The sequence below is a fragment of the Enhydra lutris genome, unplaced genomic scaffold (assembly GCF_002288905.1).
Source record: "Enhydra lutris kenyoni isolate GAN:26980312 unplaced genomic scaffold, ASM228890v2 scaffoldscaffold33, whole genome shotgun sequence".
In the NCBI taxonomy this organism is placed as follows: domain Eukaryota; kingdom Metazoa; phylum Chordata; class Mammalia; order Carnivora; family Mustelidae; genus Enhydra; species Enhydra lutris.
This window is the reverse complement of record NW_019154117.1, coordinates 375,018-391,436: the sequence shown is the minus strand read 5'-3', so window position 1 is coordinate 391,436 and position 16,419 is coordinate 375,018. Positions and strand designations below refer to the sequence as shown.

The window sequence follows — 16,419 nt, the reverse complement described above, 5'->3', positions numbered from 1 at the left end:
CGGTGCCTACTTTCTGTTATGACTAGTAAATGGGGACCAGGTCAAGCCTGGACCTCGTGCACAGGGAGAGGCCTCGGGGAACGGTCTGATTTCCTTTCTGCCGCCCTGGGCATGCTCAGTGTCCAAAGGCACGTTTGTGTCCTGGGGCGGGGCCGGGAGCAGGGCTCCCTGCGAGCTGCCGGCCGCAGCCCCAACTCACCGAGCCTCACGAACAGCACGCCTGTGGCGGTGATGGTCTTCACGCCGTTGGTGGCCACGCACTGGTAGTAGCCCGTGTCCGTCGTGTCCAGGTCTTGGATCCGCAGCCGGGATCCGTACTCCGTCTTGCGGACGATGACCCGCCGGGGCTCCTGCACCACGGGCGCGTCGTTCTTCAGCCACCGCACCGTGGGGGCGGGGTTCCCGGCCACCTTGCAGTGCAGAATGGCCGTCTGGCCTTGGACTATGGTGATGTTGTTCACCGGCTCCAGGAAGTTCAGAAAGTAGCCTGCGGAGGAGAGCAGTCACAGGGCAAGGCTGGGTGAGGCCGGGAGGACGCCACTGCTCCTGCGACCTCTCGCCTAAACGCACTCCATCTCCGTCCCTGGCGGTACTCATGTTCTAGAATGTTCTGAGAACACTGAATGAGCCAACCGCTGCTCCCGGGGAAATGAGGACAGGATTTTTGTCAGTCATGGCACAACCTCATTTTACCCGTGTTTCTGTCTGAAGACCCCTCGTTAACAAGTATTGTTGACTCGCTGACACAAGGTCACCGCCAACACTGAGGCCTAAAGGACGCTTATCTGATCTGTGTCTTCTCCGTAAGACACATCACAGCATTCTGGTGCTTAGAACACGAGACAACACTTCGCACCATCACTGCAGGGGGTTTAAACAGCGAAATCACCAACAAAAAGCCAAAAAATGCCAAAAGCCTGAGACTATTTAGAGACCACAGAAAGGACACCTGTTTACAGTCTGAGCGGGAGCCACTGCGGGAGTCACCTGGTTGGGCCTCCGTGAGTGATGTGTGCATCAGACGCACTCATGGCTCCGGGCAGGTCTGCGAGTGACCACGCAAGGGCACCGTGAGGCCTGATTTGGGGGCTACAGGTACACTCTGGACGGCAGGAACTTGGAAAGTGGAGCCCCGAAGACAGGATCAACTGGGCAGCTCTCTGCCAGCACCGGCCTCATCTGATCTCAGGGACTCGTGATGCAATTTGCGCTCAGAAGAGCCGTCCTCCCTCAGTCGCACCACCAAGTCAAGCCTCAAGAAGGAACAATTTGTCACCGGACACATCCTCAAAAATGAGCTAATCCTTGGCCTGCACAGAACAGGGACGTCAAGGCTGAGTGCTGCTGAAGGCTGTACGTGGGGCAGGAGCGGGAAGAAGCTGTGCGGGGCTCCCCGCGGGGCAGGGGAGAGCAGGGCCGGCAAGGACCCGGAACACAGAACCAGCGGGGCTGGAATGTGGGCTCAATCCAACCAGGGCTGGGGACTCTCCGCAGGTGACATAGGCCACGGAGGACAAGAGGAAGTGAAACAGATGGCAGAGGAGAGGGGTGTGTTTGTGTGTGTCTGTGTGTGCTGTACATATGTGGTGTGTGGTGTATGGGTGTGATGTGGTGTTGTGTGTGTGTTGCGTGTATGTGTTTGTGTGGTGTGTGTGTGGTATAGGGAGTGTGCATGTACATGTGTGGTGTGTGATATGTGGGTGTGATGTGGAATGTGTATTTGTGGTGTGGTTTGTGTGTGTGTGTACATGTGCACACATGTATGTCAGGATCTGGGAGATCATGCTGTCAAGATAAACACGCAAGCTAAACTTCCATAGCACACACAAACCCTACGATTAGATAAGACAATCAGCCATGAGGAGATGAACTCACCTCTGACAAAACTAAGATAAGAGAGCAGTCTGGAAATGACCCTCAAATATACTCACGCTCTGAATCTTCTGGCTTGATTTATGGTAGGTTCCTACCCTTTTTTAAAGAAATGAAGTGGAAAGATGGCACATATCTGTTAGGAATCTGTTAGCCTTCACTGCATGGGAAACTACAGCGTTTCCAGTGGACCCTTGAGGTATGTTTCACAGGCTGGGTGATGGGCCCAGATGTTGGGTGACGGGAAGTGGCAGAGGGGATGGGAAGTTGTGGATTTTATGAGGGAAGGATGGTTCTTCTTGACAAGAGAGAGTGGACGGATAGCTGTCTGAGAATGTCCCTAATTAGCACTAGTCATTATTACCCACATCATTAGAGTCAACCCTGATTCTCTCCTGGCCAACCTTTACTCAGTGCACTGGATTCACTTGTGGACGAGAACTCTCGTGGAGGACACAAAGCTGTCATGTGAGGGACACGTTGATGACATCCCCCTGGAAGCAAGTAGGGTGACATGCTGCTTGTATGCTCTTCATGAACTCAATTGCTCACTGGACTTGGGGAGACCTAGTTCCTGCAGCTCCCAACCTAGACCCTGAGACCCTGAACACAAACCCAGTCTGACTTGACCGTTTGAAGTGGTTCCTTGATATAATCCCCGTCACAGATGAGGGGACACTCACCCCTTCACTGTGTTCTGGCCAGAGCTCAACTGAATCAGAGGGTTTCACAGGAAGCACTTTCAAGTTGTTTAATATTCAAATGCTTCATCAAGGTTTGCACCACACAAACGCAGAGTAGGGCTTATAAAATCGTCATCAAATTGTAATGAAAATAGCAAATGATGCATTAAAATAACAATGATCTCTTCTTGGCCTAAGATGAATTATAATTCTCATCTCCACACTAATGACAGTTCCTCCAAAGACCGGTGACAAGACTCACCTCTGTCTCCATCACCAGGTCTCCAGCTGGTGACTCAGACTCTTCTGCCTTCCTCTTGTAAGGACCTCTGTGATGACACTGGGCCCAGTTGGATCATCCAGGATCATTTCCCATCTCAAAATCATTAACTTACTCCCATCTGCAAAGTCCCTGCACCACGAAAGGTGACATGTTCCCAGGATCCTGTGACATCTTCAGAAGAGCAATATTCTGTCCACCATGTATAATTTTCTTTTATCTTGCCACTTTACTGAACTATCTTATTAGTTATAATAGCTTCTGAGCTGACTGTCTTGGATTTTCTATGCAGATATCTTCTTCAAATAGCCAACAGTGTGACCATTGGCAATTTGCTTTAAAAGTTCATACTGTTCGAGTATCTTTTTACCTAATTATTTTGCTCAGTGTTAGTTCTTCCCAACTTAATTTTAAATACTGAAATGGTAAAACACACAACAAATGCAAATAGAAATATAATAGACACAAGTGCACACAACATCGATATTTTATGCTAACATTTACCATATTTGACTTAGAATACTTTATTTAAAAAAATTAAACATTCTAGGATTCAACGAAGATCCACACTTTCCCATCTCTTCCTCCCTCTCCTGAGAACAGGTATGCACCGTTCTGATGCACATTTCTATCGTTCTATATTTTTAGAAATTTTCCCTGAAAGATCTTGCTAGTTTTTTTTTTTTCCACTGGAAGTCAGCTTGGGATTTATCTTTGTTGATGTTCATTTACTTTAATGACTGCACGTTTCACAGTACAAACCAACCATGATTTCTTTACCTTTTCCCCAACTGAGGGGCAGTCAGCTGTACCCACATTTTTGCTTGTGTTCCATGACCCCCTGTATACATGTGTCATCTCACACACATACAAAAATATCTGGAAAGGATCTACCTGCATGCAGAAGTGATGTCACGGGGCCAGTGACATTTTATTGGTAAGAATGTGTTTTCTAGGGCTGCCTGGGTGGCTCAGTCGGTTAAGCATCTGCCTTTGGCACAGGTCATGATCTCCGGGTTGTGGGATCGAGCCCCACTTTGGGCTCCCTGCTCAGGGGGGAGCCTGCTTCTCCCTCTCTCTCTGCCTCTCAGAGCTAGTGCTCTCTCACTCTCTCTGATGAATAAATAAATATAAATCTTTAAAAATATGTATTTCTCTAACTGCTCAGGGCAGGGATTTACATATGCCCATTAGATTAAGCTTGTCAAAATTTTCAAATTGTTAATGTTTATCTCTTACTCTCAACGGCACCTGTGTTCACTGATGGTGTGCTTGTCAGATGACTATTAGTAATTTTGTCGAGTTGTGTCTATATATTGGAAACTATGTTGCTGGGTGTCTAAACTTCCCTCTTTAGACCACAGTGTAAGGCTTCTGTCTAAAACAGAACTTGTCTGACATTAAGGTAGATACCTCAGGGTACTTTGGTCTTACACTATTTTTAATTTTTTAAATCATTTTTATGATTAAATTTTAGAGATGAATCTTCTAAACCACATATAATAATTTAACGTGTTAGTTGATGTGTCTGTATGTGTGAACTATGGGTTTTTTAACTGGCAAATTTTATTTTTAATGTTTTCATTTTGCATCTTATTCTTCATTTCATTTTAATCCCCCTTTCCTATTTTCTACTGGATTTCCTTATTCTCCACTTTTCCCTTACTGATTTATCGGCCTGTAAAAGTTTCCCTTAGGGAAGAGCAGGTTACTTAGGTGTTTTCTCATCCTGATTCATATTTGCTCTTTAGGTAAAGGATTGAGGCTGTGAACACCCTCAGTCTTGGTCCGAGGGTGGCCTCTGACTTCCCCTAAAGGATTGAGGCTGTGAACACCCTCAGTCTTGGTCCGAGGGTGGCCTCTGACTTCCCCACTTGCCTAACAGTTTAGCTGGGTATGGAATTCTAGACTGGAGATTACACGGCCATCTCCGGGCTTCCGTGTTCACTGCTGCAAGTCCGGCTAGTCCCTACTCCTTTGTGGGTTATCCGACCTTTCCCCTCGCAGGCTACTTTTCCATAGTTCCCCTCTGTCTTTGCCATTCCCATGTATCCCTAGCTGTGGATTTATTTGCACGTAGCATTAATGGGTCTTAGTACCATTCCCAATTCCATCAATTCTGTAAACTTCCCCATCAGTCCCTCATTGTTTCTACAGCCCCTTTATCTCTCCTCTGAAATCTTCCAGTCAGATGCCGAACTTCCTCCTGTCTGTGGCTCCTCAGTGCACTTCACTGCTTTTAATTCCCTGTCTCTCTGAAACTCCAGCTGTGCACCCTCCGCTCCTTGACCTGCCCATCAATTTTCTCAGTTCTCTGACTACAATTTTTTATTTCTAGAAGGTCTGTTTGGTTTTCAAACCCACCATGGCCTTTTCTTCCTTTATCTTTAATCCTTTTGGCTCCCTTGTTTACTAGCTCACCACTCATCCCAAGCCTCTCCAACTATGCTTTGTAATTTTCCACTGTGGGGCTGGTTTTCCTGCGGGAACCCCTTCGGGACTGGGTTCCTGCAACAGCAGTGCCAAATTTTCATGTTTTATGTTTTCTAGGGCCTGGGATTCCCCGAGAAATTTCCCATCACGTAAACTGGGTTTCCTGAGGGGTGGGTCCGAGTGTGATTCCTCATGCTAGTGGCTCCTGTGCTTGCCCCTTTGAGCCAGGTTCAGGAGAGGGCTGTAGCTCCGGGGTCTCCTAGCTTGTTGCCAAAGGCTCACCCTCCACACTCAGCTCCCTGCACCTCCCAGATTCCCTCAGTTTGACCCTGAAACCCGAGACTCCTGCTGCAGCTGAGCCTTCCAGAACAGCCTCCGTAGCAGAACGATCATTTGGAGGCCTTGCTGAGGGAGTAAGAAGTGTAAGTTCTTTCATTTTCCTGAAGGCAGATTTGATTTCGTTGCGATTCCTATTTCTTCTGATTGAAGGAAATGTAATACCTCCGATTCCAAGTGAAGTCGTAACACGAAGGGATGTATTTAGTCATGTGATCTCAGCCAGCATTTTCCCCCTCCTGGATATTCTCTCTAATGAGCATTTACACTCAGGGCCGGGGGAACGGGTTGGGGGTCTTCCAGCATCACTGCTTTGGAGAACCTGAGGCACTTGCAGAAGCCCGTTGCCCACCCCCAGCTTTCGTCAAGATGCGCACGACTTCCTGGTGTTCCTTCTCCTCTGGAGCCCGTGGATACACCCAAAGCCCTTGGGGACGCCGTCTTTCACGGCTGGGTAGCCCACGTCACGAGCAGTGACACCTGCAGAGACAATTCTTTGTCTCAGATAAACAAAACCACGGGACGTTCTCCAAGGCTGCAAACAGAGTGGAACCACCTCAAGCTGATCCTGCCCAAGGCCGTCACAACTCTGCCTCCTGTCTCTTCTTGGCTCCTGGGCATTCCTCCTTCTCGCTTGCTCTCTGTAAGCTCATCTCTGCAGTGACCTCTTCTACTGATCCTCATGGAGCATTTGCATGCAATTTAAGTGGGAGGGTGGCCACGTTGCTTTGGTCCACCACTGTAGCCACCGTTAACTCGCTGGGGCCATAATGAAAGCCAGAAAGAAAGTTCTTTCAAGGAGAGGTACAGTGCTGCCCCGGCCCTCGGCTTCATTCACGGGTACCCATTTAAACTCCCGGCTTCATTTCTCTTTTGTGCAAAATATGGGGTTTGTACTAACTTTTGCTGAGCTCTCTTCTGGCTCACAAGGCTCCCTCTGGGTGCGCCCCCAAACTGCTCCAGACACGACCGGACAGCCCAAGTGGGGCGAACCCAGACAACCAAGGACCTGCTGACAGGTCAGCTGGGGCCCCACAGCGGGAGAGGGAGGACAGAAGTCTTCCCGTGTCATCGCCGAGAGCGTTTCTCCTGCTGCACAGCACAGTGACTTTTAACAACCATGCTAATGGACTCCGTGGCCTTGCTGCCTGGCCAGCTCTCGGCTCACCCCTAACTCCGGACAGCAGCGCCGAGTCCAAGCGTGAAAACACACCGAAGGCAGAGGCAACGGGAGAACCCGTCACCGTGGGACGCCACGCCTGCCTCGCAGATCAGTGATCACCATGTGTGTTTGTTTTTTTAAAGTCTCTGCTGACCGCCACATGTCCGCAGACTTGGTCAGATTACCTAGGCGTCTGAGGAGTCCCTTGTTTCCCAGGCCACGCTGACTGGTCTGAGAAGGAGACCAGGAAAGCCGTGTGCGCGAGGGGTCACAGGCCGCAGGGCTTTGACTGGGGGGAGATAAAACAGACAACCTGCCTGGCTGGGCAGGTGAGGAGGAGACCCAGAGAGCCCCCCGGAGCACATAAAGGACTCTTTTCTGGGGAAAGCATTTATGGGCCAATAAATCAGCCGGGGGCAGGGGCAGTGGGTCACTCCGGCTCAGACGTCCCCGCTGAGCTGTCTAGTGGTCTGCACAGAACCAGCGGCAGATGGGGGCAGCCGGGTGGGGTAGACGAGCCGAGGAGCCACAGGGACAGGAGCGACACATGCGAGAATAGGAACGACGGGCACCAGAGAACGTGGGAAAACAGGAGCAAAGGAAACGTGAGGTCCCGAGGTCCCATGAGTGCGTGCAAACGTTTGCACGTTCGGAGGAGGGTGTCCGTCCGGTCACGTGGTGAACGGTGGCCCAGTGACGTGCTGGGGCCTAATCCCCGGGACCTGAGAATGTGCCCTTATTTGGAAATAGGGCTGCGGCAAATGTAATCACATTAAGATGAGGTCACGTGGGTGGGTCCTCGTCCAAGGGCTCATGTCCCTGTCAGAAGAGGGACGTCTGGGCATAGACACACAGAGAAGACCATATGACAACAGGGGCAGAGATGCGAGAGATGTGGCCACGAGCCCAGGAAGTCCACACGTGGTGGACATCTGGCTTCCAGAACTGGAAGACAGATTCCTGTGGCTCGAGACACACTGTCTGTGGTTCCTGGGTACGAGAGCCCTTGGAAGCTACAGCAGAGGGGTAGGGATGGAGGAAGGGAGGAGCCGGTGCGACAACGCTGTGCAGTCTGGCCACGTCCTGGACGGTCCACCCGGCTCTGTGGGCTCCTGGTGGCGGGAAGGAGCGAGGCAGATCTATAAGTGCCCCCCACCCACCCCGGGGAGCGGCACTGAACTCAGAGCCCTTGACCCTGTGTCTGCAACACGGGGTGAGCTCTCCACGTCACCCGTCAGCTTGGAGCCCTCACACCTGCAGCAAACTCCAGGAGACCATCACACGCACACATCGGAAGTTCCAGAAACGCACCCAGCACACACGCTCATCAATTCCTGCATCCTGCAGGAGTCGGGAACCCAAGGCTCGGGCAGCAGAGCAAGGGGCCTCTTCGCCGTGCCAACGCAGGGCTCTGCTGATTTTTCTGTTCCCTCTGCCCAGGGGACCTGAAGTCAGTGCACGGCGCCGCACGGCAAATGGCAGGGGACGGCCCGGTGAGTAAGGGTGGACGTCTGCCCCGTGATTTAGGATGCCCTGGGGACAGGAGTACCCGGGTGTGCTGGGAGAGGCCCGGCCGCGCCAGCCCAGCAGCACCGCCCTCGGGCTCTCAGAAGCGATCCACTGCCCACAAACATTCCAAAGCACTGATTTTACAAAACCCAAGACGTGTCACAGATGTGCTTAAAATACAGCCTTGGAACGCAAGAGCAAACGGTAAGCTTCGGTAAGTGTCACGCCAGCAACAGCGAGTGACAGAACACCACCCACCATCTCACCAGGATGTCTACGCAGCACGGAAGATGGGCTCCTGGCAACACCCACCCGGCACTGGGGCAGCACTTTCCCTGGAGTCCGCGGGCCGGCTGCAGGCCTGTGGGGACGGGCCCTGGCAGGCGGGAATTTCAGGCAAACTTTTCAGCTGTAAGTCACCGTGTCTGTCGTGTTTATTCCCTACGCAGGCTTTTTGCTCGGGGATCTCAGGACCAGCCACAGACCCTACATACGTGAAGCGCTCTCTGTGGTGCAGGGGATCTGAGCACAGACGCCGTCTACACTCAGACCTCGTGCCCAGATCCGAGTCTGCTTGGAGGATGCACTGCGGTTGTCTCTCGGAGGGACTGGCCTAGTGGCCGTCTTCACCCGCCGGAGGTTCTATACAGATGGGGGGGCGCTCACAAACGCCGAATGGAGTAAGGAAGTGGCTCCTACGGTCCGTCCAGCTGTTCTGAACTTTCTGTACGATTTCAGCCAAAAGGGCCAAGCAAGGACGCTCCCGGGAATGGCACAGAAAAGCACGGGGATTAGCGAGTCTGCATGGCCAGGCCGACTCCTTCTGTCACTGAGCGTAGGAGGCAGCCAGGGGAGCAGAGAGGAAGGGCAGAGTGAGTGTCCTTTTGTGCAACAGCCATAACCCGAGAAGAAATAACATCACACGAAGGAGCCAGAGGTCAGGGCCATAAGGGAACGACTGGGGTCCCTGAGGCTCCCCATGGCCGTTCTCGGGGATCCTGTCCCCAAGGGGTTGCTAAGGTCCCGTCACCCGGAACAGGGGTTCATGCTGACGGTCACACCTGCCACACAGCATATGCCTCCTGCCACTGCTGCCTGGGTGGGCTCCGCACACCGAGACCCCGTCCCTCCGACGACTGGGGGCACTTGGGCATGCTGTCCCGTCACAGTGTGTACACACGCACGCACGCACGCTCCGGCACACACACAGACACGTGCACGCACACAAATACACACAGACGCACGCAAACATTCAAGCACACAGACACATGCACACACAGACACACATGGATGCACACATACGTGTGCAAGAATACATACCGAGACACACACACACAGACACGCAGGCACACATGCAGGCACAGACACATAGAGACACGCACGCACGCGCACACACATGTGTGCAGAGAGACGCGCACACACACACGCACACACACGCACCTACACATACACCTGCTTCACCAGGGAACCCGTGCAGACGGTGCTTCTGTGCTCTGGAGAAGGGAAGGCAAGCTCCTAAATGCCTCAGAGCCGTAGACAGGAAGCAGCCCCGGTTTTCACACAATCACATGAGGGTTAACAAAAACAGACCGGAGGCCATCGGATCTCAACTAAGCAGACGGCGTTACAAAGTATGCAGCTGTGGGCTTGAGAAATTGCTCGAATACCAAAAAGGAGGACCAAGAAAACCACCCAAGGCACAGAACCTGACTTCTCCATGTTTGGAGCCGGTGGCCCGGTGGGAGTAAGTCCTGTGAGCGCTCCCCCACGCACGCTTCCGCGCCTCGGTCAGCGAGGGCGTCTTCCCTCCAGGGAACCTGCGGGGCCTCCCACCCCACAGCCGCCTCTGCCCCCCACGCTGCTGGAAACACAGCTGTGTCTGGGAGGTGCGCCCCCCCACCCCAGTCCCTCTGTCCCTGTGGACCCAGGCCGGGCCCCCTAGAGGCCTGCGCTCTGCACCTGGGCGGGGGCCGGGGGGGCTGCTGCAAATGTGGCTCCCCGAGGAGCACTGCAGTCCGCAGCTGAGCTCACACTGGACGTGGGCTCACACGGGCGTGTGTCCACGCCTCCTCAGCCAGTCCCACCTCCTTCCCACCGGCCCCTTACCTCCCTCCTATCTTCCCCTTCACTCTCTCCTGCTGCCCCTTCCACAGTCCCTCCATCACTCTCCAGGCCACCAGGGCGATCATCTCAGAGTGGGATCTAGTGACACGGCGCCCCAGGCCAGAATCTTGTACAGTGGAGAACGGCACTCCCCAGAGTAAAACAGAACATTGTTCTCCCACCTGGAGAGCTGTGTGTGTCCTACCCCGGGCTGCCCAACACAACTTTCTGTGGTGAGGGAATGTTCTAGATCTGTGCCGTGACGGCGTTAGCCACATGTGGTCACTGAGCACTTGACATGCAGCTCAGAGGACTGAGGAACTGGAATCTTAATTCTATTTAATTTTAATTGATTTAAATTTAAAGACCCACACATGGCTGGTGGCCTTGGTACTGGGCCATGTTGGTGTAGCCCCTGCTGACCCTTCTGCTACCCCAGCCCTTCCTCTCAGCTGCCCCAAGACACCGAGTTCTCTTGACCTCAGGGCCTTTGCACGGGCACTGCCAAGGCCCAGGACACCCCCCTCCTTGCCCGTCAGCTCTTCAGCTCTCAGAGTAACATCCTGTCCTTTGCCAGGACACCCTCCCCTTCCTTCCAGCTGACTGCATTCCTGTCTCTTCCTCTGAGCTGCTCTGTCAGGGACTCAGGATGCTGACTCCCCAGTATGGAAACCTCAGGAGACAGAGACCACACACAATGCTGCTGGGTTTCTGGGGTCCCCGGCATGCGCCTGGACCTCATACAGCAGCTGGTACAGAGGGCCCGACATGGAATATGTGTGGGCCATCTGCACTGTGGGCTAAGTCAGCCTTTTGAGAAATGATTTCAGAATCGAAACCACCAAAAACTATCTTCCTTCTTAAGAAATGTTTCTTGAGACCCAGCATTCAGAGCACAGGCCCTGCTCCCCAGGAACGCATCCCTGTCCTGATGGAGGCCTGCCCCTATGAGAACCCTGGGTCCCTGTGAGGTCACAGTGAGGTCTACACACCGTCACCATCAACAGAGCAGGGAGCCCAGTGCCCTCGGTTCAGTCAAGTGACCCCTCAGCTCACCGCATACGCTGGTGAGTGTTCCGGAGCCAGGAGGGAGCTGAGCGCCCGTATGACTCCGGAAGCCTCTCGGGACCTGCAGGGATGCGTCAGCCCCTAGACTGAGGCCAGCAGACATGAGTCCCAGCTGCTCGATGCCCAGAAGTCCCCACCGTGGACATGTGGAGGAAAACACCTTCCTACGGGGTCATGGGTCCCTCGAATGTGCAGGCCCTAAGAAATTATGATGGCTTTCTGGTCTTCGAGTAATTATAGGGTTAGCAGAACTAAACTGAATGTTTTGATAGACAGTCCTTAGGCTTTGAACTGAGTCTCCCCAAACCGCCTATCTGAGAGCTTAGAGCCCCTTGGGGGATGGTATTTGACGGTGGATGTTTGGGGGGCATTAGGTCACCAGGGGTCCCCACAAGGGGGATCAGCGCCCTGATAGGGAGAGCAGCCAGAGCACTCTGTCCGCCGCGTGGACAGCAGGAGCGCCCATCACAGGCCCAGCAGAGAGGCCTCCCCAGAACCGACCCTGCTGGGCTCCCTCCCTGGACTCCCGCCACCTGGAGTCTGGGGAACGAGTTCCGGTTGAGGTGTGCACCCATGTGTGGGGTCTTGAGATGTTGATCTCAGACGACTCGGGGATGGAAGGTAGAGCAGGAAGGGGGCAGGCTCCCTGAGGAAGTGGGCTGTGTCAGAAGAAACGTGTCCTATCGACTCTGCCACCCGGAGAGGCTGACAAGGTGTGCCCTGTGCCCACAGTGACCCGGACTGCGACCCATGGGAAAGGCGCAGCACGAGACAGAGAACTTGCCACTCGTGAGCCGCCCGCCCACCTGCCACCCGCCCCATCTAGGTGATGAGTGACCCCAGGAAGACCACCTGTCGGCAGGTGACAGTGGCCAGACCACGAGTCCAGCTCCTCAGGCTCTGCTCGGGCCCATGGAGCTCCCCACAAGGCCCCTGTCTCCCTCCAGCGGCCACCTGCCCCCTCTATGCCCTGTCACCTGCCACTGTCACCTTCCAGCTAGCTCTAATGGCAGTGCAGCGGCAGGCAGGCCACCACGCCCGCCAACAGGCCAGCGCCGGCTCCCAGATGCCCTGCCCCAGGTCCGCAGCCACCCCTCCAGGACGGATGCCCGCCGCGGGGGGCCCTTCTCGTGGGACCCCGAGGATGCTCTCGAACACCTGCCCCCCAGAGCTCCTCGCACTTTACCTTTCAGAGTTGGAAGGGGGCCGTCCGGTCCGTCCAGTTGTCCCAAAGGGTCGCTCAGGTCAGGCGCCTCCAGGTCCCCTGGGCAGAAGAGCACAGCACAACGTCAGTGAGAACTCAGGGCAAGGCCTTTCCTCGGCTTCCCGAGCAGAGACAACAGTGTTCTAGCCCAGCTGCCCACTGTTTCCAGAGCACCTGGAGGCACGGGGCCCTGCGGTAACTTCCGGAAGGCTCCTGCAGCGTGGGGTGTGGGACGGAAGCACCAGGGATCCCCAGGGTGGCAGAGCGCGGACACTGCAGCCCGCGCCGATGAAGAGCGGGGGACGGATGCTGAGCGCCATTCGGGGCAGGGAGAGGTTCGAGCACTGGTGGGCGAGACAAAGCCCCACTGTAGCCCGTCTGCAGGCCGTCCCCCGGACATCGGCCCCGCAGCTCTGAATCCACCCCGAACCGCAGAGGCTCCCAGGCCGCTCCTTCCGCTCCCGGCTCCCGGATGTGCTGGCGGCTGGCACCACAGACAGATGGAGCCACGGCTGCGAGGACAGAAGTGTGTCATCCTGCAGCACCAGCAGCCCGTCCCGTAGAGACGGGGTCACAGGAGCGACGCCCCCAAACTCACCCACACCCCGCGCAAGTGCGGATCTGGTCTGCTGAACCGGCAGCACTGCAGAAGGAGGTGGGCATCCATCCCCGGGTCCTGGGGGAAGGCAGGGTGGGCACGACGCACGCCCTGGCCCCATGTCCCAGTGTGGCTCCTGTCCCTTTCACTTTCAGACTGTCACCTGGCAGCCCGGCCTCGACCCGCTCCCTCCGGTCGGGGGCGGGGGACGGTGGGGGAGAGCCGGTGACGTCAGGGGTGGCTGCGACAACACAGCCCGACGGACCCGGGTTTGTGGTGTCAAAGCCGACCAAAGAGGGAACGTCCACGCCGAGCATCACGTGGTTTAGAAAACAGGAGATCCTGCCCTGGGACACACGGACGAAGCTGACGGAAACAGCCAGACGCGGAAAGACCGACCCAGGGTCAAGTTCAAGTCAAGTTCACAGGCAGAAAGCGGATGGTGCGCCCAGGGCTGGGGGGTGGGGCGGGAGCCAGTGTTCAACGGGGACGGTTTCATACGGGGGAGACAGACGGAGCAGCTCTCGGCGTGGACAGCGACGGTCAAAGTGGGTGGGACGGGAACCCTTGCATCATGTGCGTCTACCACCGTGGTTTTAAAAAAGTCCACAGGACACAGTTTATGATCCGATACAGATGGGGCTGCCCCACTGTGTCTCTCAAATGAGAAACGAGAGCGGACAAAGCAGCAGACCCTCCAGGCCGCTCTCAGGGTGAACGCTTGCTCCAGGCAGCGGAGCTCTGAAAGCGGGTTCGAGCCGTCCGCAGAGAGAACCAGGTGCACAAGGGCCCTCTAACTGCTGAGCCGAACAAGCGTGGGCCGGCGGATCCGTGAGGGCACCGGTGTCACTGTGCCGATCCGTCCATCCCACCAGCAACTGCATCACAGGACGCACCGGCGACCACAGACCTGCGCCCTTGGGCACCAGCCCCGGCTCCCAGACGGCCAGTGGGAGGCTGTCTCTGCCCCGGCCCGGGCTTCCCATGGCCACTGAAGGACGGTTCCCTCTTCCTATCACTTCCAGTCTAAACTCTGGCAGCCGTCCGAAGCCAGCTCTCGTCACACGTCCCTGACCAACCCCTCGGAAGTACCACCTGATTCTCTGAGACGACCCCCCAAACGGCACGTCCCTCCCAGAGCAGTCCTAGCATTCTCCCCCGACTCGTGACCCGGCCCAGGGGACCGTAAACAGCGTCGGACATTGGGGGCTGCGTCCATGGGGACAGGCAGGAGCGATACGAGCCAGTCGACGCGCCCGTGCTCACTTCGCACTCCAGTTGGGTCCGCAACGGCAAACCGGCACCTTACACGTACCGTCCCTCAGCACCGTGTAAGGGCAGAGAGGCCGCAGGAAATCACACACACTTGCACTGTGTACACACCCTGGGAGAGGCGTGCTGTGAAGCAGTCAGCACACGGCCCGAAGAGAGGGGGGCACGATTCGCCCGGCCGCGGCGTGGAGGACGCTGGCTGCTCCGGGGCCCAGAGCGCGTACCTGCCCCCGCGCCCGAGGCGCCGCCCAGACCAGCGCACTGCCTCGGGGAGGGGCCCGCCACGATCGCAGGCTCTGCGGGCCCCGGAGAAACGGGAAGGTTCTGTCGGAAAAGGTCATGCCGGTCAGCGCGGAAACGGGGTTTGATTTCTTGTTTCTTCCAGCCTCCAGCTTTGCCCTAAACAGCTCTGTTAAGATTCAGTAAAGTTCAGCGCGGGGACTTCAGCGGCAGAGCGCCAGGCGTGTGTTGGAAACACGGATGAAGTTTCAAGGCGCCCACCAGGCGGACCCCAGAGGCCCCGAGACAAGTCACGTACCTGAATAAATGCGGAACGGCCCACGGCCATGGTCCTTTGTGCGGACGCCTGTAGTTTGAACACAACCGGGCCCTGTTGCTGCCTCCCCCCGAGAAATAAGGAGCCCATTGAGAGTCTGACGTTAGAAACCGCCGTTCTCCCGCACAGCAGTAAGTCGGACGCCACACCTCCCAAAACGTGTAAGCCAGGTGTAACTGGGCCAAATACGAGCTTGGGGACAGGTGACAGGTGACAGCATGGGCCCGCATTTCCAGAGATTCCAAAGGGTCTCTCCTGCCCCCCAGAAGGCTTGCAAACACCCCAAAAAATAAACTCAAGCCAAAACCAACTAAATGGCCACAAAAACTCTCCCCCAACCCATCAAAATGTCACTATTACGTATCTGGCAAAGCCACAGGAGCACTGAAACCATCGCTGGTGTCAGGTCGGCGTGATTATTAGCCCCTTATTCTTTTTGTTTGTTTTTTTTTAACGTTTAGAGAAAGAACACTTAATATGAGTCAAATTTCAACGTGGCTGGTTTAATACAACGATACGTGACATGTATAGTTTGGTTCCTGTCAAAATTACCCTTTAATGCCTGGAAGCAGAGACCCAATACAGAGTCCAAGGAAACAGGAACTGCACGGATTTGGGGTGAGAACAGTGAGCCGGCCCAGGCACGCCTGTGACGGACGGACCACACCCGTGATGGAAGGTTTAACACGAGGGGAGACGGGGATGCACAACACGGGACCTCGTGACACCCCCGTGGCTCCTACAAACCTAAAACTACCGTCCGTGGCGAGCTTAGTGGAAAACGAGTCCGCGTCCCATCACGTGGTCCCAGCCCGCCACCAAGGCTCACCAGTAAAGAAGGGCTGGGAGAGCCGACCTCCAGCGCCCCCACATTCCTGATGCCTGACTCAGCCCAAAGCCAGGCAGGCGTGCGGGAGGCGCAGGAACGCGGGGCCGCAGACTCGCTGGGTTGCATCTAAGCCGCGCAGACTCAGCGGCGGCTCGGACTGAAGTCACTTGGGAGAAGCTGGGTTTTGAGCTAGATTCTGCCTTAATCGCCAGGCATGGGGATATCGGCTCTGAACCGGGAACTCGGGGCGTATCCTTGGCCGGGCTGAACCGGCCACCGTCTGCAGGGTGACCCTTCGCCGGGATTCACCGCTGGTGTCTGGTGACGCTTGGTAAGTCGTCAGGGTTTTGGGGCGGAGGGCGGAGCCCAGCCTGCCCCGAGGCGGGGAAATGCGTGGAAACCACAAACCGGGCCCCGGTCACACGAAATACCCCCTGGGCCGGCTCGCAGCATGGGCCTCCGATGGGGCGCCAGGACTCGTGCTGTCGGAGGAGGACTCTCTCTCCGCAGAGCT

At 55.6% G+C, this 16,419-nt stretch overlaps 1 protein-coding gene across 1 annotated transcript in view; it reads right to left on the bottom strand.

The window, feature by feature from the left end:
* LOC111153506 (tyrosine-protein kinase transmembrane receptor ROR2-like) overlaps positions 1-15,088 on the bottom strand; it is a 41,716-nt gene extending 26,628 nt beyond the window's left edge. Inside the window, exons 1-6 of the mRNA XM_022512566.1 lie at positions 15,059-15,088; positions 14,745-14,844; positions 13,412-13,489; positions 13,081-13,326; positions 12,633-12,710; positions 200-487 (exon numbers count right to left, since the gene is read on the bottom strand). Coding sequence (XP_022368274.1) covers positions 200-487; positions 12,633-12,710; positions 13,081-13,326; positions 13,412-13,489; positions 14,745-14,844; positions 15,059-15,088 — 820 coding nt within the window. The remainder of the gene's footprint in view (positions 1-199; positions 488-12,632; positions 12,711-13,080; positions 13,327-13,411; positions 13,490-14,744; positions 14,845-15,058) is intronic.
* Positions 15,089-16,419: the final 1,331 nt, after the last annotated feature.